This window comes from Rhipicephalus microplus, chromosome 8 (assembly GCF_043290135.1).
Source record: "Rhipicephalus microplus isolate Deutch F79 chromosome 8, USDA_Rmic, whole genome shotgun sequence".
Lineage (NCBI taxonomy): Eukaryota > Metazoa > Arthropoda > Arachnida > Ixodida > Ixodidae > Rhipicephalus > Rhipicephalus microplus.
Genome location: NC_134707.1, coordinates 45,375,680 through 45,402,760, shown reverse-complemented (window position 1 = coordinate 45,402,760; position 27,081 = coordinate 45,375,680). Strand labels below are relative to the sequence as shown.

Sequence of the window (27,081 nt, the reverse complement as noted above, 5' to 3'; positions counted from 1 at the left end):
CAATCAAATGAAAGACAGAACTGATGCGGTCTTCCCGTCGAAGCTGATCACGCAAATGAGCAGATGACCAACTTAAAGAGCTGAAAGAAGCTAGGTTGTCACAATCTCCTCCACGGCACCAGCCAAGCAAAAGGAGAGTAAGCTTACCAAAAGTATTTGTATGCAAAGAAGCTGCCGCTTAGCGTTCACCGCATCAAACACCTGACAGTAACACCAGCACCATCACAGTCCCGAGTGGAATTCAGGCCTTCTCAGAGTCAACGAGTTTGTATCCGAATTCACGTGACAATCAGTTTGATGTACAGATAGACGCGGCGAATATCGGGTGTACCTAATAAATTTGCTCTTGCCGAGGAGCAGTACTCGCGTCACGTGGCACGAATTATCTATCAGCTTTATCGCGCAGACTATACACACACGCAAGCAGAAGTAAAAGTGACACCAACGTGACTACGATGTCGCGCATTCAATTTCACCGTGCTCAAGACGTTGCCAATCACAGCCGCAGTGCCACCACGATATGAGCACCCCTGGTGACCACCTGTCCTTTTATTTATCCACAATATTTCTTAGGAGCAAAACGAGCAGCACAGGAGTGCTGCGTGTGCACCATTGGTGACTTGAAAACTGCCGCAAAAGTCCCACAGGCGTTCTTAACGCTACGCGCGTTCTTGTAACCATTTTTGTCAACGCTGCTATCACGCACTCCACACTGTCTTCTTGCCATGGCCGCCGCAGAGCGTGCTCGGGGCAAGCTCATCTGCTCGAGAAGCTCGAGCCATCCGGCGAAGCACCCAGGGGCACCTCTTATGGTCAAGTCTGATACTGCAGGTTCTTACAAAAGCAATACGACGCCAACCTCTTGGCACGTAAGCAGGTTGATCTGCAACCGCATGTTGATCTCTACGAAGATGCCTTTCTGGGCCTTATCAATGCCGATACTTTCTCCGAACAGCAGAGCGATGCGAAACTGAGAAGGCTGGCAGAGAACATTAAATATAAAATGACTGTTGTAGCCAGAGTGTTCAGACAAGGATTGGAAAGATTTTTCTTGCATAGCAATGCGTTCGTAAAAAAAGAAGGATTTCCGGCCTCACCCGACTACTTTCGTGTTGTACCATCGAGGCAGCAGCAAGAATTTCCGCAGGCCCTGTAAATGACTAGACGGCTTGCCACCTTGTTTTTTCTTGCACGCTGTGACATGATAAACTATCACTGAGTAGCATTGCCTCGGCTGTCTTCGGTGAAGGAGAACATCCTATGACTGTCAGCAACGCAAGACACCACCGACAAGTCAGACGAGGCAACAAGTCTATCAACTTCGTTGGCCATTACAGCAGGTAAGAATCAACATTCTAGAATAATTTCCACATTAACGTTCGACAGCAATTGCATCAACGTAGCCAAGGACTACTCCCACGCTAATACTACGGCCTTCCTAAAGGTAGTGTGACCAATTTAGTGAAGTTGTTCATCACAAATTTTCCGCAATCTCCTGCAAGTTCTTATTGCGGGCACTGGTAGACGTTTTACGGCAGACCCGACGCAAGAAATTTCGAAATATATCACGACAGATCACCGAAGGACAACTGCCTGCCACATGCAGGCTGCTGGCCTTGACGAGGATCTTAAAAAACCTCTCCGCCATACTGGCCGTGTATGTCGATGTCAAATGCAAGACTTCGGACGCCTGCGTATGTAACCTTCGCATACATCATGAGAGTGCAATAAAGAACAAACGCGCTTATTTACGCAAAGAGCACATCAATGATACTTGACGCCATTTTGCGTACCACCACCAATGAAGACAATCTAGACGTCCCCGCTGCCTGCAACGCCCTTAATAAGATGAATAGCTCACTCACCAACGAATAAAAAACCAGACTCAGATCGGGAGCCCTGACTGCGATCTTCGACGACGCCTCACAGAATACCAACCTGGCGAACATCTGTTTGATAGACGGCAATACGCCAACGCGTAATTAGCGAAAATATTCTTCTATGATATTTCGAACCATAATGGGTACGCCGACATCCTCGCACACTGGATGGCGATGGTGTGTATGTGGACTTGACGAACCCTCGAGGCAGCTAGGCACGCCTCGAGAAAGTGCACGTGGTATGCCTTAAGCTTCTTTGTGCGCGTTAGGTAAATGATGATGCAACTTTTTGCTTGCTTTAATATTGTGCTCTTGTATTGCACGTGTTTTTTTTCACCTTGACGTTATAATTGAGGCACCTGGGGATGCTTTTTCAGGGGCAAGGCATTTGCAGGTGTGTTTATAGCTTCAGTTTGACTTATTCAATTGTCAGCCTCAGAAGTGTTAGGGACTGTCTGCGCAGACCACGCCACAATGTTTGAAAGGTTTTCGTGATCTTTTGCTATAATAGCGTTATAATCACACACAAGACACCAATTATAAGTTTCATTCGACAGTTTACGGGCGCAACAGCTGGCACTGAAATGTTCTGTGACGGCCTTATAGCAAAACTTAGCTTGTATTAACGAGGCACATAAATATGAAAATGCACTAATACAAGCTAACTTCATTTACACCAACTCCTTCGAGCCACGACACCTTTAAACTTTATAGCAGAAGACACGCTGCGCCCACGACTCGACGGTCGACGACTGTTCCGGCTGCGATCACTTCGGAGTGTTAGTCGGTAATGCGGGACGCAAGTGAGCACAAATAGAGCGTTATGTGTAATCAAGTGTTGGTACCGCCTTCTACAGCATCACAACCAAGTGACATCTGATCGAGGTGCCTTTTCATCTATGTTCCGGATCGCCACTTGAAGCCGTGATCCAAACGTGGTCAGGAAGAAAAGGACACTAAAAATGCCCGGGATTGTCGAGCTATAGCCACAGTGAACCCGTGTTGCGCAGTTGCCAATCCGGAATCGAAATGTCTACAGAATTATCTCACATTTTCTTGACCGCGGAATGAAATGAGGAGAACACTTAGAGGAATTAAGTAGAAATGAAGAGACGTCTTTTTCTGAAAATAGAGCACGTTTTTGTCCGCATGCTCTTTTTCAAACTTCAAACATTAGTAAGTAGGAGCCTTGATCATACCAACTAAACAGTAATAATAAAATGAGTCGGCTAATCACAAGCACGTCGCATTGATGAGCAATGCTTTTGCTGCAATTTTGTCTTTATATAAAAGGGGTCACACCGACTTTTGCCTCTTTTTTTGCATAACTGTGGTTTTATGCCATTATTACCTGTCGTGCGGAACTATGGAGCCAGCATAAGCTTTTACGCCTTGTGAATTTTTCCTTGGGTGATTCCCTGCCATTTCATGTTTCGCCGCCCACTTTGTTTTTTTTTTCTTTTTTATGTCGCCATCGGGGACTCTAGGGTATATTTGAAAAAGCACTTCACTAAGTTTGGACGTGTATACACGATGGCACGATGTTTTTGCTCACTGCAAGCTCTCTGAACCAGCATGCACCCCATCCCAGCTTGTAATCCCCCTCCCCACTCAGTTTCAATTATATCGCTTCTGTCTAGATACATGGGCTGTTTTGCTAAAAAATGCACGAGATATGTCCCTAAGCCACTAACCTTCGACCTTCGTAAGGTGTCTTGCGTGCTTATGCTGTTTTTTATGCATCTGATGACATCAGCTTTATGGGGATGTATTATTACCTTAATAAACTATCATACGCGCTTCCTACGCTGAGGAATATAGGAATGGAACTTAGCTGCCCGGCCATACCTGGAGTGGAAATGGGCAAATATTTTTTATTCCGAGAATTTGAGAGGAATAGATAGTTAAAAACATCGCGAAATACACATTGACAAGAAACCACACTGGGCTAGTGCTTGTCCACGTCTACTTCGCGCTGTTTTTACTAAGGACACTTACCAACAGGCTCGAATTCACTCTCTCGTGAAATGTGTGGAAGTGGAATTGCCCTAGGTTTATTTTCCCGTAATGAAATCAGTTCCCGTTTCGCAACACTAGACAACTAGGACGGCACACAGAGTACCGGCGTCTTGTCAACATCAGATTACACAATACTTTCATCTCTAACACAACGATCATAAAAGTACTAGCGCCGCCTCCATGGAGTGTGTTGCGGCAAAGCAGATGGCCTCTAGCTTTTCGCGGTTCATCACTAGACTAACCAGAAACATTGTTTGAAACATACTACCATATCACAAGTGTTAACAGTAGGCAAAACAATACAAAAACTCAGTGTGATGTATACCTCAAGGCTGCACGAGGCGGCAAGAGCCTTGAGTCTTGAGTCCTCCCTTCTAAGTCGTATCTGGACGTGTCATTGCGGGATAGGTTTACGAGCATCGTCCGCAGGAAAAGGGTCATGTATTTCCGGAGACGTGGAAGAAGCTAGCTACTCTTCAGCCAGGCCTATGCTATAGCATGCGCTAAGACAAATCACTTTGCTTCTTACGGCGGGGTGTGACAAGAACTGTTCACAAGATTTGTCGGCAACCTGCGAAATGCGGTCGCAGAATTCTTCAGTGAGGCTAAACTATAGGAACACATTTCGCACAGAACAATACAACAAATATCTGCTCACTGATTATCGTCCAGAACGGCCGGTGCTTAATGGCCAACGATAACTCGTGTGAAAGGATAACAGCAGTCCTTTAGGAAGAGCTGCACGATACGTCTCGTGTATCGCAGGTCAAGGCACGTTCGATAACCAACATCATTCCTGAGGACGTTTCTGAGCAACTTCCGCAGTCACAAAATATTGACGCACCACCACCACCTGAGCCCGAAACCATAAGCTATGCTTCTGCCGCTCCACGCAGTTGCCAAGGCCCTACGGCGTCGCAGTTTCGTCGCTAGGCACCGCTGCCACTTCCGACGCTATTCCCGCAAACCTGTAGGATAAAGCTACGCTGAACTAAAGAGCAAAGTTTGGAGAATCCCCGATAATTGCCCGCTCTGCTATCCCGGCGCAGAAGCTGGTGACACCTACCATTGCCGCAAATACTAGATCAGCCCACGTGACTTTTCCTTCAAGGCACCACGCTCACCGCAACATGAACGACCACGGGACGTAGCCCACTTTTCAACATATATCTTAAGAGTTATTCGTGTTGACCATCACTAAGATCTTATAATTCCTATTGATAAGCCCACCATGAACTAACCGCCACTCAAAAAGGTGAACTAGTGACCTCGACGTTCCGATTAACGGCCACAACGTCACAGCTCTCGCAGAAACAGGGTTTGACTTCTCCATCTTTAGTGGTTCGCGGAGCCGTTCGCCATGTGTTAGGCAATGGTAGAACTGCTCAGAAAGGCACGGAAATCCAAACTCATAGAAGCAATCTAATAACGCCCCCTATGGTCTGGACAGCAAAGGTCACTAAATAATTGTGCTACCGTGAAAACTACATGACTTTGCAACATTGCTCAGGGAATGCCATACCTCTAATGAAATTCTTACACCATAATGGCGTCGTCATAGATTATATAAGAAAGTTGGTAACTCTTGTCGGACAACTGACACTAGCAGGTATAAAGCCATGTCCCCATGCCTTGATACAGACACCTGAGCAGGAGCACGACAATTACAATCACCGAAAAAACGTGGCTGTCAGTGGTGCGTTTGCTTTTTGACATTCTGTTGAAGCTAAATTGACGACCCCCAAAACGAAAACCATTCTCCGACGTCAACCCAACCCTTCTCACAAGTTACCATCAGCCCGTCTGATGCCTTCTACGGGAATACAGTGACAGTTTTTTGCCGTAATTAAGGTTTCGAAAAATGTCCCTAGCTAAGTGCCATGTCCTAACAGAATGAAATGCTCTACCATTTTTTCTTGAGCCCCTTCTTAGTCTGGACACCAGAGCGAGAAGCTATAGAATTACCAGTCAACGAAATGCTGCACGATACCATATTGCAACCTTCGAAGAGTCCGCGGGTATCACAAGTAGTTCTGATGCAGAAGGACGATACTCTGCTCTCAATCTCCGGCGTCAGTCGCTTGTATGGTCAATATCCAGTGCGCCCAAGTAAAGTGCGCTGTGTTTCCTAGTTTTGATGTAGAGTTCATTGCCCTCGCAAACACGTGACAGTATTCTACGGTGTTGGTTAACTACAGGAGCACAACTAACGTAGTTTATATGTAGACTCGTGGGTATCTAGTCATTTTATTGTTTACCTGCCGATGCGCATGTTGCTTACATAGAGTATACCTCAAAGCGAGTGTAATTTTATGGATGCCAAATGCAAGACATTCGGCCCGTGTTTTCATGTATGTCAAAAAAAAAAAAAACACCACGTGTGTGAACTTTGCGGAGCCTTTCCGCTACGTCGTGTCTCACAATCATATCGCGCTTTTCGTGCGTAAAACACCAAGAAGTTGTAATATTGTTTGAAATGTTTGTTTACTTCTTAGCGTTCACCTTGAGCTTTGCTAAAAACAATTACGTACCCAGACTTGTTTACGTTGTCGCAGAAGCGTGCTAACGTACTTTGAGTTGTCCTTTCACGGTTTTTTGCCACTGCTCTTGCACAACGTATGGGACAAATATTTTGCGATCAGTTTGTAACAGTTCTCTGTGCTTGTAGCTGCCATCAAATTTTACACCAAATTATAGAACACACCTCCAAGTTCACTTAGTCCGAAAGAGATTATATGCCTGTTTCATTTTCACCTAGAAAAATTTATACATCAAAGCGCAAATGTTCATAGTAGTAGTAGTAATAGACTTTTATTCAGCCAAATTTACAGGCCGAGCATTTTGACCGCATGTGCGATCAGTCGACGCTGTTCTTCTTCCATATGATCAAAATCTTTATTGCGATAACAATTACATGGACTCCCTTGGCTGGAATTCGCCATTGGCGTCGGTGCCAATGTCATGCACCCTGTATGTATACGTATCTATATAAATGAAAATTCAAGGAAGAAAAAACCCAGTAAAAGACTCCCGCACGCAAAATCAAACGTGGAATCTCCACTTGGTGAATGATAGGCGTTAACTACTGAGCCGCCACATGGTACCTCCTTCTTTCAAACGACGAGCTATTTATATCTACCACTTACCGCTGTCGGCGGGCATCTCGGCGAGGGGGGAACTGTCGCGTTTTTTATCATTATCAGCAAGATGGCGCAATGAACGCGCGGCGGCTCTCATCTCTCATGCTGACTTTGGCCCGAGAAGAGGAGGGGAGTGGACGATCTCTCGCGCGCCCTTAAGTCGCGGTGGGGAGATTATACGTTCTGTCTAGCGTCGGGCTTGCAGTGGAAAGTTTCTTTTGCAGTTACGGGGTGCACAGAGGTCACTGAAAACGTTGCACAGCCTCCGTTTGCCAAAAAAGGCGCTCTTTTCAAACACAACGAAGTAACAGCTTTGACGCTTATTTGCGTTCATCTGTACCTGTGAGTACGTTTCTTGCGTTATTTGTGCGTGATAAAGGAGGAGCACGTTTCGATCTGCTTGCCATTCAGCGCGTGACCTTCCAATTTGTTGCTAAAGCTTTCATAGAGAGGAGGAAGTTTATGCGGAAAGACAGGGAGGTTAGCCAGTTCTTAGACCAGCTGGCTACCCTGTGCTGGGGAAAGGGGTGAGGGGAATGAAAGATGTTAAAAAGAAATGTTGCGAAGAGAGGGAGAAATTAAAAAAAAATGCGACAGAGGAAAGGCAACATCAAATATTATAAGACACTAAAGTCTGTCTCTGAGGCCAGTTGTCCGCAAAAAGCGCAGCAAAGCTTTCAAAGCCTTCTGGGCTGAGGATGGGCCAATGACCCAGAATCCTTTGTTCCGACAAAGACCGATCGTCTATCTATTCAGAGCTGCAGTGAGTTCTTGTCTTTGCACATTGAAATGTGCACTCACACAGAAGGTGCGCGATGGTTTCTTCGCAACTGCAGTAAGTGCATGTAGGAGAGCTGGCCATCCCAATTAGATACGAGTATGCGTTCGTGAAGGCCACTCCAAGCCACAGGCGGCATAGAAGAGTCTCCTCAGCTAGAGATATCCTTGAGGGAAGGCGAAGCTGCAGATGGGGTACCAAGTTATGCAGGCGCACGTTTGTGAAATCTGTTGAGTTCCACTGCACCAGTGTGAGGTCACGTGCAAGCGAACGAAGTCTGGTAGCTGCGTTGGTTCTTGAACACGGGATGGCTGTGTATTGGGTACCATCGTGTGCAGATCTAGCGGCCTCATCTGCACGGTCATTGCCATATATACCGAAATGACCTGGTATCCACTGATACACTATGCTGTGCTGTCTTTCGATCGCGTGGTGATGAAGAAGCCTTATTTCAGCTACTAACTGTTCATTGGGTCCATGGCGAAAGGGTGACATAAGACATTGAAGAGAGGCCTTCGAGTCCGAGAAGATAGACCCAATTCCCGAAGGTTCTTTCACTACAAACTCCAAAGCTGCACGTATGGCTGCAAGTTCTGCAGCTGTCGACGACGTCAAGTGCGATGTCATGAATTTAATTGTGATGTGCCTCGCGGGAATAACCACCGCCCCTGCAGAGCTTACTGACGACACCGAGCCGTCCATGTAAATGTGAAGGCGTCCATTGTGCTTCTCTTGCAGGAAAAGTAATGTGGCCTGTTTCAGGGCTAGATGCGACAAACTTTTCTTATTTTGGATGCCATGAATTGTAAGAAGGGCTTTGAGTGGGTGTAGGCACCATAATGGTATCGGTGGCTGTGCTGCATGCGTGAAGTGCAATGGAAGCACTTCGCTATGCTGAGCTACAGTTGCGCTGAACGCTGAGTGGGGCCTGGAAGTTCGAAGTGAGGCGAGGTGATGAGATGGAAGCTGAGCGAAATGTCTTATGTGCATTCTCAAAGCGTCTACGTGGATGTATGCGTTGACTGGATAATCACGCGCAATGATGACTGTCGCTGCTGTAGACGCGCATCTCGGGAGACCAAGGCATATTCTCAGGGCTTGGGCTTGGATCGACTGGAGGACGCGCAAGATCGGATCCCGCAAAGCACGGGTAAGCTGTATCGCATATAACCGATGAACAAAACAGTGTAGAGTTGGAGCATTGCTCGTACCGATGCACCCCACGTTTTTCCAGCAAGAAACCTCAGTACGTGGGTGATCATGGTGAGTTTAGTTTTCATGTGGGTGATGTGAGGGCTCCAGGAGAGGTCGTGATCGACTATGACTCCGAGGAATCGGTGGGTCTTCACGTAGTTGATCGTGTGTCTGTTGATTTTAATAACATATGGGCTCATAACCTTATGCGTGAATGCTATAAGCGAGCATTTCTCTGATGACAGCTCTAGTCCCCTTTCTTCCAGGTACTTTGTCGCTATTGTAGCCGCTTTCTGAAGCCGCGCACGCAAATAAAGGCGTGTTACGCCTGACGCCCAGATGCAGATGTCATCTGCATATATTGATAGATGGACAGATTCTGGAAGTGCGTCAACCAGGCCGAGTAGCGCTAGATTGAAAAAGTGTGGGGCTAAGAACACCACCTTGAGGCACACCTCGACGGTTGCAATGGTGCGTTGTTGTGCCATTCTCCGTCTGTACAAAGAGAGTTCTGCCTTTCAGATAGCTGTGGATCCATTGGTAAACCCGACTCCCTAATCCAACGTTTTCCATGACATCCAGAATGGCTTCATGTGATACGTTATCGTATGCACCTTTCACATCCAAGAACAAAGCCGCAGATAAACGTTTCAGTCTTTTTTGATGCTGAACAGATGAGACCAGGTCTATAACGTTATCAATTGCGGACCGCCCACGCCGAAAGCCCGTCATAGCATGAGGGTATACCTCGTGGCGCTCCAGGTACCACTCTAGGCGAGTCAAAATCATCCTCTCCATCACTTTCCCGAAACAGCTGGTAAGCGCGATGGGGCGATAAGAGGTCAAGTGCAGAGGAGATTTACCTGGTTTAAGCACAGGGACGAGGCGGCTGGATTTCCACGATTGAGGGATAAATCCGCTGCTCCACGAGTTGTTGTACACGGATAGAAGGACCCGTCAAGATGCTTCTCCAAGGTTTCAAAGAGCCATGTACGTGATCACATCCGGACCAGGCGATGAAGATCGTTTGCCTGCCGTCAAGGCCGCTTGTAGTTCCTCTAGAGAGAAAAAGGTGTTCATTCTTGAATCTCTGGAAACCGGAGCGTTTTCTAGGTGGCGCGTGGTGCACGCGGACGCATGACTGGCAACTTTCATGCAGAAATCTTCTGCTACCTCAATTTCGGTGCGGCCTTGGTGGAGAGAAAGACACCTAAAGGGGCGATGTTGATGTGCCGATGTTCGTAGGCCATGGACAATCCTCCATGTCTGCGTCAAAGGCTTGCGTGGATCCAAAGATTCGCACAGATATTTCCAGCGAAAGGATTGAAGTGAAATGATTCGCCGCTGAATTTTTTTTCTGTAGGCGCCTTGCCTCCCTCAAGTCGTGAATAGACTTTGTGCGCCTATATCTTCTTTCTGCGCGACGACGGATCGCTCTGAGCCGTTCCAATTCCGCTTGATGTTGACAATATTCTGAAGTATGTTGCATATGATAGGTCGCTTCTTGAGTAGCACCTCTAATCATATCCTCGGGGGTGTCAAGAGGAGGCGCTTTATTTTCTTGACACCTTTTTTCCGTCAGTGACCTGAACTTTGTCCAGTCGATGCGAATCGGTGTGTCGTAGTTTAGCGATTTTTCCAGACCCTTGATCTTCAAATAAGTTGGTATGTGGTCGCTTCCGTGAGTTTCATAGTCTGCGAACCACTTGACCTTTTCATTTAGGCTTCGTGACACAAATGTCAAGTCAAGGCAGCTGCTGTATGTCGTTCCCCGTAGAAACGTTGGGCTTCCGTCGTTTACACAAAGCAGCTGCTGCTCCAGAGCAAAGGAGAATACTTGCCTTCCGCGACTGTCTTTCTTCTGACTTCCCCGTAGTGGGTGGTGAGCGTTGAAATCTCCGGTGATGATCCATGGTCCAGGTGTGGCTGTTAACAGTGCACGTAGTCTTTCAGTTTCAAAACGGTTTGAAGGTGATATATATGCGCCTACAAGCGTGAAAATGAGGTCTCTACGTTTAACTGTCAAGCAGACATACTGGTTGTCATCGTGAGGTGCTACTCGGTGCTCGATATAGGTAAGGTCGCATCTGATATATACAATAACTTTACTCTGTTCGTTGCAGGTAGCGGACTTGAAGGCTTCGTACCTGGATAGTCGTATTGCATTGTGTAGCCTTGGCTCGCAGATAACAATAATTGGAAACTGGTTTTTAAACACAAATTGACGGATATCAGAAATGCAGGGCTCTAGGCCTCTGGCATTCCACTGAAATATCGAAGCTCCTTTGACCTCTTTACAAAAGGCTTGCAGGGGCGGAGCCATGGTGCCTTTCCAGACTTCATTGCACCGGCTTCAGCGATTCCGCTAACTGAGGTGCACTCTTTGCAGCCGGACTCTCAATGCTAGTGAGGAGTATACGAATTGTATTCATAAGAGCCTTTACCATGGCTACGATTTCTTTGTCGCGACTATCACCGCATTCTCGTTCCGAAGTGATTGTAGACGAGTGATGCGGTGGCTCAAACGGTGGGTCTATCGTTGGCAGCGCTAACCATGCTTTAGGCGAGCCGGTGATGCTCTTGTCTTGCTTGGAGGATTTGTTGTCGGCGTGTCTGGACGCTTGAGGTGGTATGCCGGCGGTCGTTTGGTGAGGTTCAGTCCTTGCTTCAGCACTGGGTCTCCTCAGGGGCCTCCGGCGATGAGACCACCGGTGTCGTGCTTGGGCAGCGGCCTCCCTGTGAGTTGAGCCATAGCTTCGTCTTTGCGGCAAAGCTGTGACTTTTTTATGATAAACCACAAAATTTCAATTGCTACAACACACATCTAAGTAGCACACTTCATATCATTGAGTACGTACATCAACAGCATGTTTGGGGGGCGTAGGTAGAGTTCCGTTGAAATGAGGGGAGACCTCGGAAGTGCATGGCGTAATGCATGGCAGTGCCGTTTGACAGCTGCTTGCGAAGCTCCAGAGCATGCACAACGCTTGAGAGCGCTTTTTAAAAAGACGATAGTCTTTCTTGGGAACCTTCGACACGAAAATTTCGGTCTGTCTGTCTGTCCGTCTGTACCTTTGTCTGTTTGTCCACTCCTAACGGCACCGGGTACTTGAAACGGCCGACCCCATCCGCAGCGCCCACTAAGGACGTTTAGCGTTCGCGCTTCTGTAATTGTCAAGTAAAAAGCAGTTATTGCGGATGTCTGGGGCACCAAAACAAGACGTATATATTTTGCATGTGCGTCTTTTACTATAAAAGGCATACATAAGTAATGTTGAGGACCGTAGCACTTATCACGCTGCGCTGACCATGCAATGCTTGCACGGAAAAGCGAGTATTTCCAACGTACGCTTTGCTAAAACAAGACAGTGGTGGCACCTACCCGTCACCTTGCGTTCTACACCTTATCACCTCTGAGATGGGCATGCACACGCGTCTCAGAGCCACGCGCTTTGTTTTCTAAAAAAAACTGCCAGACGGCGCTCACGTCTTACGTGTGACGTGACTTGATGCACTTGTTCGCCTCCGCTGAACGCTCGAGGCACTCTCACGAAGCACCTCCAGAATAACATTCACTGTTTTTCTTGCGCAAAACATCAAATAAATGTCTTCTTCACTCTCTCCACGCACTATCGCCTTTCGACGACATTTGCGCGTCAAATGCAGGTACGGGGCCATTTTTTTTACCTTCCAGTCTTCCCACTCCTGTGTCTCAAGTGTATGTGCACCGCAATGCTAGACAAACCGCAAGGTGCCACTGTGCACTCAATGCGAAAGTACCGTGCTATTTCCGTTAATCAAAAGCTTTTTAAATGCCAAGCATTTCTCAGTTAACTTTGGCGTCTTTTAGGGTATCTATCTATCTATCTATCTATCTATCTATCTATCTATCTATCTATCTATCTATCTATCTATCTATCTATCTATCTATCTATCTATCTATCTATCTATCTATCTATCTATCTATCTATCTATCATCTATCTATCTATCTATCTATCTATCTACCTATCTATCTATCTATCTATCATCTATCTATCTATCTATCATCTATCTATCATCTATCTATCTCTCTAGCTATCATCTAGCGCGTCACGTTACGTTCGAGAATATTGGGTCTTTTATGATGCACTCGCGGCCGTTTCGCTAGCTCTACAAATAACGAATTTGGTGTTACGTGACGTCAGTGGATGACAGAGGTATATGACTGGTGCAAACATGATAATTATGACACACGTGTCAGTTAAGAACATGACAACATACCATGTTCATAGAGTGCCCGCGGCTGTTTCGCAAAGTTCACATATACTAAACTTGTCATCAAGTGACGTGAATAGATGACAAAGGTAAACAACACATCAAAACATAATAATCATGACATGGAAGTCATGTGCCGCATAATTTACCTCTGCTTCTTAACGTTGTGGTAATTTTGAAATGACATATCTACCTTCCTAATTCGTGGTTCGCATATCATCTATTCCCACTGTGCGTGGGATCTGCCAATGTTCGTGTCATAACTTCGACCTCGTTCTTATTGGCGGTGGAGGATATCTTTTTCGCCAGCTTTCCTTTTTTGTTTTACAAAGGTGAAGATAAGGTAAAGGTAAGAGCTCGTTTCCTTAATAGACACAATTTGATTGAGAACTAACAGACAATTATGCCAAGGAAGGTATGGGGATTGGTATTAGAAGTAATTAGGATGTAGTTGCGTAAAACAATAGACGAGAAAATAACTTGCCGTCGTCAGAGACCGAACCTGGGACCTCCGAATAACGTGTTCGTTAATCTTCCATCTGTGCTACCACGGTGGCTGCACCACCGGTCCCCTTTACGGGCATTTATGTGAATTGAAACGTGGGAGCATCAGTAAGCGCTGCCTGTTTCCATTGCGGTGAGTGTGGGACACTTATTTTTTGCCTGTTGGCATCACGTAGCATGCGACCCTATTACGAGCTGGCAGCTGACCGAATGTAGCTTTTTGTCACAAAAACAGATGAATGCCAAATTTCCTCATTTATTCTGCACATGCTTGCCCCAGACTCCCGGAGAAATTGCAGCTTGCATGATCGAGCTCCAATAATGAAGATGCTGAATTATGAAATCACATGTGGATTTAACAAAAGTCGACACAAAGTATGTTTTGCGATCCGCGGATTGTCTAAGAACAAGGCGCAGAGCACAGCGCGTACCTTGCATTGCCAGTAGGAGATTTGTATTTCCATCACGATACGATCGCAGGGTGCTTCCACGGTGGCAGTGAAAGAAACTCATTAGGATTACTCCGGTTTCTGTTGCGCTCGCACTAGAAGCAAGTGAATTAGCAGGCTGGGAGGTGAAAAAGAACACGCGTGTGGACCCAACGCTTTATAGCTTTGCCATAAGGCGTCATAAGGTCCCCCGGTGCTGTTTTGTGGGAACTTTTGTGGTGTCGAATATTTTACTCGACACTGTGCAACTATTTCGGACGCGCGCTTAGAAGTACTTCCTGGATTTCCTTTCGTTTTGTCTTCCGGCCTACCTTCTGTAAGCAAAAATAATATATCCGCGGCAAGTACAGCTGCAGCCGCGTCTGCGTAGAGCACGTAAACAGCTGCTTTTTGTTCTGCGGCGCGAAATTTTGGGTCAGCTTGACAACTAGGCCGTGCATGCTTCTGATACACCACTTCAGAGCCCGAAAGTGCGTCAAAGTTTCCACCCGCAGAGAAAAAAACCATATGCTCATGTGCTCTACAAAGACGTGGCCGCGGCTGTACTTTCTCGTGTGAGAATGTTATTGGGTACTTTCTCATTTTGTTGTATTGCGCTCTTTGCAACAATTATTTCTGTACTTACGCCAGTATTGATGGACCCATAGCTGCTTGCATAATCAGGCCTCCCATGCCAGGCAACGCATAACGTACCTGTACAAAAATGCACATTATTTCTCAAGTTAATTTTTGTTTTTGCACAGCATTTACAACACACTGCAATTACAACACACAGCTATACAAGCAGAGGAAGTTATTTTCGCTATATTTTCGATGAGACACATTGCTTTGTGGTATAACCCCCGCTTGCGAAGCAAATGACCCCGGTTCAATGCGCACTCTGTCTCAGAATTTTTTTATTATTAAATACAAAGCATTTCTTGGCGAACTTCGGTGACTTTTTATCTATTTATCTTTTTTTAGCGTATCTATCTATCTATCTATCTATCTATCTATCTATCTATCTATCTATCTATCTATCTATCTATCTATCTATCTATCTATCTATCTATCTATCTATCTATCTAGCCGCCTACGTTTGGGTGCTCTCGTGGTCACCCCCTTAACTAGGCCAGAAAAAAAATTAGCTTGGCAGAGTAAGATAGTTTGACGAATATGATGCATTAGTCAAGGCATGAATAATGTCACAATCCTGTAGCGTACGTCATCAAAGACTTCCTGCCTGGCAGTGGCACATACCCACGGGCGGGTATGTGCCAGAGGTGATTGACACTTAACATCTACCTAGGAACGCCCAGAACACACATGGGCAATTTTAACGCGGGAGCGTTAAAAAAAACCCGACATCGGAAATACCCGACATACATTGTTGACCCGACGAATGCACAAAATAAGTGTCAGGGTCCCAGCTGGAATCGAAGCCAAGCATTCTGCGTGGAAATGAAGCATTTTACCAAAGTGTTATGCTTGGTCTCGGGAACTAATTTTGAAATAGACGCTAATCTTAGTGAAACGTCAATAGTGGTTGCAGTGCTGCCTACCAACTTTATAAACATTACATATGTACTCTTTTGATATAGACGTCACGCCGGGTTAACATCAACTGTGGTTAGTTGCCAAGCACTGATGTTGATTTATGTAGCAGTGTCCAGGACCAGCATATCGCTCGCGAGCATCAGAGCTTCATATCAGCTTGGGGTGTTGGTTATACGCAAGTACTAGTTGCCATGGTGGCGCAAGTGCGCACAACTGGTTATATAAACATCTGCAACTCTTCAACATATGTCTGTACGTGCAACATTTGTACATATATTTAGCGTCGATTCATGGCGTGTTGTTCAATAAGAAATTACAACACGGTCACTTTCTCCCCACGTGCTTCGCGTAACATCGATTCCCATGTACGTGGGATCTGCCGAATTTTTTTTATTCACTTGCAAAGTTCTCGATTTCTCGGTCACGCATAAGATGATTTGGGCTCACAAATAATGACGCCACCGCCCGCACCAGTGGCGACGCTGACTTTGGAACTTCTAAGGAACGAGGTTTTTACCGCTATCCCGTTAATAAAGGTCAGCCTCGTGGGTGGAGAGTATATTTGTTGTTAGGCTAGCACTCTCTATAGCCACGTAATAAATAAAAACAATAGATTTTGGTTAGGATGAAATGCACCTAATTTCCGTGGCAAGCACTTGTTCTACCACAAGTGGTGACAGTCCTTGGAGGTTCTTCGAGAAAAAAATAAGTGCTATATGAACGAACTAACCTATAACAATACTAAAGTACCAAGAAAATTTTATTTCTACAACCGCAAGTTCCTATAAAGGGGTCGCGAAAAAATAAAATGGCAGGCTGGTACGTTGAGTAATACAAGCGAGCACACAATAGTGACATGAATACCAATACTCTCGTATTTTGGGACATGCGTTTAAGTTCGAAGGCTTTCACGAGACCACCACAAGGCTTTTGAACTATTTCATCACAACTTGAGAAGACTCGGGTGGTGAAATTATTTTAGGTCTGAATTTTTTTTCTGAAATCAGAAGCCAACACTGCTGTACCACCTTAGTGCATTTTGAAAGTCAGCTTTGTCGTATTGTGTTACCCTTGTGCATTGAAGCACATTGCAAGTTCGAAGGGGCGTGTGGCAAGTTGGTGTTGAGGTTGAGGTTTAGCAGCTTGAGTTCATCGTTTTCTTCTTTTCTTTCTTTTCAAGAATTTTCTGTCACATACCTTTCGGCATACTAACCCAACAGATTCATTATTATAATCGATCATGTGGCATGCGCGTATTGCTGTAAGCAGGTTATTTCACTGTAAAAACTGAAAAGTTGACATTACGGCACCGTCTCATGGTCATAACTAAAATGTTGTTGAAACCGGTGTTGCTATCAGTAAACCAAGTAATGTTAGACTTTATTTATTTATTTACTGGATTTGCAGACACGCATACACACGTGCACAGAGAAATGAGGGAGGGCGAACAGGCAACTGCTACCTGTAGGGGCACAACACCTGCTTATGCTTTCGGGAGAAAGGAAGACGCTTAAGAAAACAGAATATAAGGAAGAGAAAGAGAAAATATTAGAGGAAATTTAAAATGAGCGTCGACATCGTGACGTTCCATTCCAAGAAGAATAACGTGCCCCGCGCAGAACGTGGCTTCGGACTGCGTTCGTGCCTGCGCCTGCGTTCCTTGTTCCATCCTCAGGGTTGCGGTCAAGTAACCGGCGGTTACTTTTATTTTATCAGATCTACTTCTTGTTCCGCAACTGTTTTAGTGCAGTGATAAGTCTAACTTCTTATTTAATGTCTGTTTCTTCTCCGGGCCAGAGGGCTGCCCACTGGTCAGCCTCTGTTCCCCCTCAAGATCTTCCCCTGGAGTTGTTTCTCCACAATGGAACCCGTAGCGTTCCTGTCCCTTTGGTGCCGACCACCGGTGGGTTCATCCGCATGAAAAATCCCAAGACAATCCAAACGGAACTTCGTGCGATCACTTCCCACTCTCTACTGATAACAGAGGTTCGTAAATGTGGACGGGGGGGGGGATACTATGCTGCTCACCAGACAAGGCTTGCATCCAAGACCTTCTGAAGTGCACTACTTTTGCATCACATCCGATGAGCTCTTTTATCTCACCTCATCTAGTTTGCCGCAAAGGATTGGTTCGGGGGGTAGACGGAAGTCTAAGTCCAGCAGAAGTCTCGGACATCTTTTCCCCAGCAGGTGTTTTTTCTGTTTACCGCTGTACCAAACAGGAAAACCAACAGAAAGTTCCCACTGAAAATGTATTTGCCACATTCACTGGAACAGATCGCCTTTCGGAGATCAAGGCATGGCCGCTTATCTATAAGGTCGAAGCTTTGGCTCCCCGTCCGCTGCAATGTGCTAAATGTTGGCGCTTCGGACACAGTACTAAAGGTTTTCGAACGGAGAGTCGATGCCGCATATGCGGGGTCATATACGAGGCTGGTCATAGTACTGCTGAGTGTCAATCAGACAATAAGACATGCTGTTTGTGCAAGGCAAATCACGCTGCAGACGATCCTAACTGCCCTGCAAGATCAAAGGAACTTCAGGTGATTGAAATCATTGAAAGGAGACGATGCTCTTGTAGAGAAGCGATTGCGGAAATTCAAAGCAGGAATCAGCGTTATGCCGGCATAGCAGCTCGTCCACCTCTTTTTATGGATGCATCACCTTCTCAGTCCATTTCTGCTATGGTAAAAAAGGCCGTGCAAAAAGTATTAGAAAAATGTTTGCTGAATCTGTCCGACTCACTCAATTATATTATGGATTCACAGATGACGGGCGCATCTGATCGAATAATTAAGCGTATTCAACCTTCTAGTGCCTCAATTAATAAACCTGCTGAACATCAGTCAGATGTCTCTATCGATAATGAGGCAATGCCTTCCAGATCTAACACAACTGAGCAGGAAGGTATATCTGATTCAGAATCAATAAGTAATCGGGATGTAGATATGAATGCTCGCCTTTTGAAACGCACCAGATCACCTACTAGCAAACTTAATAATTCTTCTCATCCAAAAACAAAAAAGAGTGTGAAGGAACCTAGGACTAAAGCGGACTTCTTAAAAGATAGTATCTTAGATCAAGCAGTTGCTACTGCTTGCTTATCATCATAGGGTGCCTTAGAGTACTTCAGTGGAACTGCCGTTCAATTCTCTCTGCAACTACAGACTTATTATTTCTAATTTCTCAACGATCTCCAGACGTCATAATTTTGCATGAAACTTGGCTGTCTGCGGATCAAAAGTTCTATCTAAAAAACTATCAGTGCTTTCGACTGGACAGATACTCACATGGTGGAGGATTAATGTTTTTTCCTTTCATCCAAAATTTGTCATAAAGCACACTTAGTTTACCAACAAATATCACACGATTATGAAGTATTGGTTCTGGAAATTCACTTTCCCGGATGCGCGCCACTATCTATAGTCAACAACTACTTTCCGGCTGGAATACAAGGTGAAAGAGCCCTTGACGTGACTGTGAGTTTTTTGCAGAAACAGTATACTATTCGCGGGAGACTTCAATTCCCATCATGTTTCAGGGGGATTCCGCACTGATTCATCAGGAAAATGGTTGTGGGACTGGACTAATCGGTATAAACTTATTTGTTTGAACTCCAGAGTTCCGACATTCGTTCGATGTAATTCGAGGTCCGTCTTAGATTTGACATTTGCTAGCTCAAGTGTGACAATATCATCTTGGGCTGTTCTTGATACCGCTACAAGTAGTGATCACTGCCCCCTGGTATTTGAAGTCAGAATTCATTTAGTGACGGTAGATCGCCAGGTGCAAAGTTTTGTAAACTACTCTAAATTTAGAAAGAACTTACAGTCAACGCTGTCTTTCTTGCCCAATATGGAAGCAAATATGAAAGCTATGAGCCTTTGTTCCACCCTAAAGTGTACAATCAAAAAAATCACAGTACACTATATCTTCAACAATAGGAAAATTAATATCTGCCTGGTGGAATGTGGATTGAGCCAGAGATTATAGACGCCGCAACGCTGCATGGAAAAAAACTCCTTACCAACCAATGTCCGACTAATTGGAGAAATTATTTATTCACTAAAGCTACCTTTAAGAGAACAGTTTCATTAGCGAAAGACGATTATGAAGAAAAACGGTACAGCTATCTATCCAAGGGCGGCAACAAGAAAGCTCTATTCAGATTTCTCCGTAATTGTAAAGCTATAACAGCACACGTAAATATTGACTCAGTTATTTTTTCTCCGACTGACTTGGAAGATACATTAACTGACATTGAATTAGGATTGGAGAAGAGATTTACATCACAAATCAAAATAAAGTGTGCAAAACCGTCCTTCGGAAGTGATTTTACTGAAGTAAGTAGGGATAAACTTGCGCACGTCGTTCGTAGTGTGCCAAACACAGGTCCTGGACCAGATGGCGTCACTTCAGAAATGTTAAATATAGTATTCGACATCTCTCCTGAAGACCTCCTTAACGTTGTCAACTATTCACTTGAAAATAGTTGGATACCTCCTGACTGGAGACTTGCGAAAATAATACCGCTTCTTAAAAAACAGGGACTAGGAATGCAGATAGATAACATTAGGCCAATTGCTTTAACATCACACGTAGTTAAGTTAATAGAAAGAATACTTTAAATTAGAGCTACGAAGTTCATAACAGATAATGCGATACTCAGTGCGTGCCAGATTGGATTTAGACCAGGTTACTCTATATGGAGGGCGCATGTTGAATTAGAGGCTCGTATAAAGCTTGCTCGGCACGGACGACAATATGCAGCCCTAGCAACCCTTAATTTAGCCAAAGCATATGACAGTGTTGAACATCTTATTCTCATCAATGTCCTAAAAGAGCTTACGTTCCCGCAGTACATAACAAATTGTATATACGAATTTTTAAAAGACAGAAAATTTTATTGCTTCCAACAAGGTGTTTCCACGCCGAAGTATAGCCAAACGAGAGGTGTTCCTCAAGGCTCTGTTGTATCGCCTGTGCTATTTAACATTTTGTTAAGTTCAATACCACAGAGTGATAAAGTACAAGTATATGTATATGCAGATGATATCGCGTTCTTTGCATCTTACAGCGATATTTATTTACTACATTCGACTTTACAGTGTTATTTGGCAACATTGGAAACCTGGTTTCAGAAAATTCTTATGAACCTGAACGTAACTAAAAGTGCTTTAATAGTTTTTCTATTGGACGCACCAGTTACTATTTTTCTTCGGTACCATCAAGAAATAATTCCCCAGGTTAACTGTATTAAATATCTGGGTGTTCTGTACGATCAAAAACTGAGCTGGCATGACCACATTGAATATATTGAAATTAAGGCTACACGCGCTGTTGGAATGATAGGTAGGCTGGCCGCCTCTGTTCCGGTCTACGCAGAGATACACTGATCATGATTTATCGCATGTACGTTCGTCCGATTGTTGAATTCGGATGTGTACTATTCTCTGGTGGACCAGCATACAAAATAAACCCCCTGATTCTCTTAGAGCGGGAAGCTCTACGTAGTTGTTTAGGTGTGCAAAAATTAACAGCTAACAATGTTTTGTATCAAAAAGCTGGGATACCCACCCTTGCTTGCAGATTTCGTATTTTAACAGTAAAAACCTATTTAAAATTTTCTGAATTCACTTTAAGAAGGCGACAGTTTGTATTCTTTGCCGAGCCTGGTGTCTTTTTCAACGAGCATTGGTCCCGTGTATATAAACCCCAAGTGCTATTTGTTCAAACACTTCTAGATGCTTTAAATGTTAATATATTCGAGATCACACCATCTGTCAAACCAATCGGCCAAGTGCAAATAAAATTTGACGATATCTTCCCCATGAACGCTAAACACTTGCCCTCTAAATATTTGATTGTTTTATTGGAACAACACCTGTCTCAATTAGGTACTAATGTAATTGTAACGGATGCATCTATGAGTGGCGAGAAGGCAGGTGTGGGTATTTTTTCTCTCTCATTATTCTGGTCATTTTCATTACGCCTCCCAGATTATACACCAATACTTGAAGCGGAATTAATGGCCGTTATACTAGCTATTCGTAAACTTCCTGCGACTCATTCGACAGCTGTGATAGTTTCTGACTTGTACTCCGTGCGTTTCTTTTTTATCATCATCGTCGACATCAGCAGTACTAGAAACTTTTAAATCATTAATCCCAGCAAACATTCTTCTAGTGCGAATGATATGGGTGCCAGGCCATCGTAGTATATTTATAAACGAGATGGCTGACACAATTGCGCGAACATCTCTTGATCTTCCGATTGTGCCAATCATGCCTCCTACAGCTTATGTAACAGCAGCGAGGTTTAGAAAACTTTCCCTTCTTGAAGACTCATCAAAAATCATGATACCGAATCCAGATTTCTCGCACCTGCACTTCACATGGAATAAGAAATGGTGTCCCATGCGTAAATTGGAAGTCTTGATAACAAAAATTACGTTGCCATGTACCACCTCTTTATTTCTACTTAAACAAGTCTGGTCTGGTGCCATCCCCTCTGGGCTCAAGCTGTAACGAACTTGAATATATCGACCATTTTCTCATCACATGTCACCGTTTCAAAAATCAAAGACAAAAACTGCTTCGAAATTTTATTAAAAAAACTAGGAATATCACCTAAAACTCCCAATATTTTGTCTTTTGGGGCCACTTTATTGGGACACAGCGACAGGAACATCTGCGGGGCTCTCTGCGAATTCGTATATAACAGAAGAAGATTACCTTGCTGAGTTAGCGATCAGCTCTCGAATTTTACTAGCCACACTACCACTTAATATTTATCTAATACACTGCAATGATTCAACTTTCAGGAGAATTTTACATAACGATTCCACCTCTTATATTCAACAAATTCTATTATTTCTCTCCCCCTTTTTTTCTTTTTTTCTTTTTTTTTACATTGTGCCAAATTAATTTCACAGTCAAAACACAGTGATCATATTCCCCTAGTCTAGAAAATCTAAAGGTATTGACTTGCATTAACTACCACCTTCTTGGCCAATCCCCCTTAGTGGGCGAGAGCCACAAAAGAAAGAAACAAGCAAGCAAGCAAATGATAGAGACTTAGACAAGTCACAGAAAACATACAAAAAAAAGTCGCGTGCATCTTCCCACGCGCGAAATCGAGTAAGTGCGTCGCCGAGGGGGGGGGGGGACGGCGCTTTCACGTGAATGTTGCGTAATTTGGTATGATTTTAGAATGACTAATTGTTATCTTGTTTTTATTATTCTTTTTGTATTGAATGAGGAAGAAGCATAGCATTGAACAAGTGGTGGAACGCTAATGTGCGATCCAGTGAATACATATACGGCGACCAGTGAACGGTTTTGAAGCACGAGCAGTTCGTTTTTGTTTTTACTAGCAGAGGTTGCCTGCGCCGGCCTTGCGAGGCGAAAGAGGGGGCGGGGGGGTGACAGTTGGCATGAGACGCAAGCATGTGGCACGAGACGCGAGGCGCGAGCATGCGTAGCAGGGGTGCCCGAGCCGCCGCAGAGGCCGGTTTGGCGAGTAGGTGCGACTATAAAATTCTCCGCCTTTAAAAAACACGTATAAACCACTGGTTAGGCCCGTTTAGATCATAAAATCAATATAGCTCGATGAGCCTGGTGGCGTCGCAAAACACAACCTCTCGGAAAGAGATAATCGTCTATGGTTGAGCTTTTAAGTCCCAGGAATTAATAGTCCTTAATCAACTAAGCCCGCTGAGTGGCAAATGCTCGACAATGAACTAAAAGAAGCCTGAACGTATTATCGGAGCTAAAAGTTGCGTACTACAGACTGTCAACACGCCCTTGATGCTGGAGGCGCTCGCGTAAGAACACAGAGGCGATTCTTAGTTTATATAATTGCACTCTTGAATGACAAGGCAAGCCATGGCTACGAATACGGGGAGGAAATGATAGAAGTGTCCATGCATTACGATGCACTCGGACATATTTTTCATCATCGCCAGTAAAAGCAAAGTCACGGTGAACAGCTGCATAGGTTCGCGTGTTGCTTTGCGAAAGCGTATTGGACCCTTCAACATTTCGCAAAAAGAAGAAATGTGGCGTAGCGGGCACTTCGTCAACACACTTGAAGTTGAATTTTCAGGATAGTTTGGATTAGCACCATCACGTGCATAATCGCTCATTTTGTTGCTGCATGGATGTGACAACTACGGGAAGTAAAGCTAGGCAAGCTATTGTCAACTGAGTACGGTGTCCCATTAGGCCATCGCGTTCTACTCTTGAAGGCGAAGCTCAAATGTCCTCCAAGTCTTTTATACAAGCCTTATCAGATAGTTCAGTGTCATTGCGGGTGCTTGGGCTTGATCTTGAATAAATAATGGTACGATTGTTTTTTGTGTCATTAGCAGCGCAATCTATGAAACTCGCGACTATCCCAGACATTGCGGCTTTGACAGGATCTCTAAAAGAAAACGTTTTCATGAAAATGAACAACTAAAGGCACGTGGACAATATGCCAACGCCCTCTTACACAAACAAGCCAAACTGGAAGGCACGTTAGGAAAGATTCAGTGGTCTTAAAAATAAAAACCCAGGTGTGCGCGTAACGGGCCACAAATTTAAAGCAAAAGCTGGAAGAGTAACCTTTCTAGATCCTTTTCAAAATTACCATGGTGCAGAATCTAGACGTACACTTGCATTACTCCACTGCCCCATAAATCATCGCAATTTTTGTGAAATATAGAAGCATCCAAACTGTCATTATTCACTTTCAGCGTCCTCAGAGGTGGCTCACAACAGTGAAAACGTATGATTGAGCAATTTCAATGACTTGGGTGTATTGAACGGGCCACTTGTTACAAACTTAGCATAGTGGGTTCCATGGTTTTGATTTTACTCTTCTATCATAGTTATTACAAATTTCAATGCCAATATCACCCCAATATTTAGCATGCATAGGGTCTTTTTACAAATGAGGGCAAAGCACCCACGGGAATTTTCAGTATAATACTTAGCTGCTCCGAAGAGGGCACCAGTAGAAATCCTTTGCTATTCCCGTCATTTGTCTCTCATTCAATTTTGAAGAAGAAGCACTCTAAGGTCTTAGCTTCTGGGCGGTTCATGTCACCTTGACGTTTGCATATCATGTCGAAAATAGGCCGTGTCATCAATGGATATGCACCACAAAATGGGGCAAAGTACGTTATTTGAAGCGCTTCTTAGTATGAATAATATGAGTTGAACAGTGCACCGTAGAAGTAGATGATCACGTTGGTGAAGCTGAGACATCCCCACAAGCAGTATGGAGCAGAAAATGGGCATGCACCTAAGAAGACGGATGAGAGGAACGAGAAGCACCTTGTGGTAAGCTGAATCTCTACGCAGTTTCTCGAAGACGTTCCATAGATATCCAGCTTCAAGCTTGTCACCATTAGTACAGCATAAAAGAACTGTATCGCAAAGAATGTGGTGAACTCCTTCGTTCGTGCCCTTCTTTGTTTCAGCTTAAGGCATTGTGATGCATATCCACTCTGGTATATTGGTCAAGAAGTCTTAGCAATAAATTCAGTAGATAGTTTAAAAAATGTGTGACAAAGATAGATAAATAAATGAGAAGAGAGTGCTGGGCAATATATCAAAGAAATCCTGCTTTTACTTTAAAATGGTACCAGTATACCAGACTGCCGAATTAACCTGATCATTGAAAGCCTCTCCATCTTCTTATTTCCCATCGCCCTTTAGCAGTATAGTCGCTGTGGCAAACATCAATGCACACGGCAGAATTTGTCTTTCCCCTGATTTCACGATAGTGTAGCTGACACAGCCTTCTTTGCATGCATCAGACACTCCAGTAAATAGTTTTTTTGCAACTCGTTATATTTTGTTATAACTTTCGCTGTAAATTATCCGCCAATGTTTGACAATCATATTAACAAGGGGAAGTCTGCATATACTGTGTTAAATAGTAAATTTGGCATTCATTTCCTTATGAAGCTTGCGTCTCTCGTACTCATATGGCGGTTTTGGGACGTTAAATCCCACATATCACTCAATCAATCGTTATAAAGCTTGAAAAAATAAAAGCCAGAAGTTCATGTTATCATACGAACTTGGTATGAAGCATAGGCTAGTGGATGTAGTCAAACATACATACAAGAAAGATACATTACCAGTAATAGCGGCAATAACAGCAGCAGGTGTGCCAGAAAGCATCATATGTTATTTGAATCTAGAGATTCGAGAGACTCGAAACGTTCAAAAGCTATGCAAGCATGCACACGTCTCATATATATTAAACCTCTTACTGCAAATGGTTTGACTCTATATATGAAAATACGCATGACGCACACATATTCGTATGTACAATCAGTTCAGGGAAAAACATAGTGAGAGCGCTATGCTTCATTCTGGAAATATTTTCCAGGCGTTTTTGCTGAGACAAAATTGAAGTCGAAACGACAATGCGACCGAAGATCCTTGCCAGTGGTCTTTTTAAATAATCACTTTTTTTATATAAATGCGATTCAATTTTCAATTTTATTTTTCACGGTTAGTGAAATGTGAAGTCTATTCAAAACAACAATGCTTTTACGGTGTTCACTGAACTTTTACTTGAAGATTAGCACAATAGGAATGCGCAAGTTGTTTGCCTACTCTAAGCGTCAAAGAACTTGCCGGCTGTCTCCGTCACACTTGTTCGCCGTAATTCAGTCCGATAAGTATAACATTATTTTCCACCTGACCGTTTTCTAGACTATCCCTAGCCCTAAAAATAATAGGGTATTACTATTAAGCCAGTCTATCATATTATATTTGTTTTCCAAACATAGTATATATGTCTAAGCTCACACCTCTATAATTTTCAAAACATTATGGCAAGCGAGCGTTTCTAACTTTTGCTTCAACCCATTTTTGCCAAGATAACTTTTTATCGTTCAAAACAACGGTACCTCTTTAGTTCACTGCATTGTCGCAGCTACCAGATCTAAGCTCTTTGCAATGTTGCAAATGTTGGAGAAGGAGGAAAATGCAGACACACCTGCTACAGTGGCCCTGAACAACCATACACCTGATCAAAATTGTTGTTAATAAAAGTATTCACGCTAACAGTTCTGGTGGTGGTGATTCTCTATTGTTCATTTTAACAATATTAGACGCAAAAAACGGGTGTAGCAGGTGGTCGAGTCATCGGTGTTGGCGTCAGCTTTTGTAGTCAGGAAAAACTGGCGATCAATTCAACAAAAATAATTTCTTACACCGAATCAGAATTTAACAGAGGCCTGCTTGGTATGCTGATGTACTACTCAAGTGCTATGGCAGTGCTTGAAACATTTTCTGAAGATACCCTATCGAGGCAATGAATT

General features: G+C 44.1%; 1 protein-coding gene across 4 annotated transcripts in view; it reads right to left on the bottom strand.

The window, feature by feature from the left end:
- Positions 1-26,020, bottom strand: part of LOC142768493 (uncharacterized) — a 63,339-nt gene extending 37,319 nt beyond the window's left edge. For 2 of the 4 annotated variants that reach the window (XR_012885311.1, XM_075870482.1), the window contains exons 1-3: positions 25,888-26,015; positions 22,385-22,457; positions 14,845-14,912 (exon numbers count right to left, since the gene is read on the bottom strand). Coding sequence is in view for 2 of the 4 variants with exons in the window: in XM_075870482.1 (XP_075726597.1) it covers positions 14,845-14,912; positions 22,385-22,445 (129 nt within the window). In the remaining 2 variants the exon portion in view is untranslated. Of the gene's footprint in view, positions 1-14,844; positions 14,913-22,384; positions 22,458-25,887 lie in introns of all 4 variants that reach the window. The other 2 variants (XR_012885310.1, XM_075870483.1) reach the window with 1 other exon arrangement.
- Positions 26,021-27,081: the final 1,061 nt, after the last annotated feature.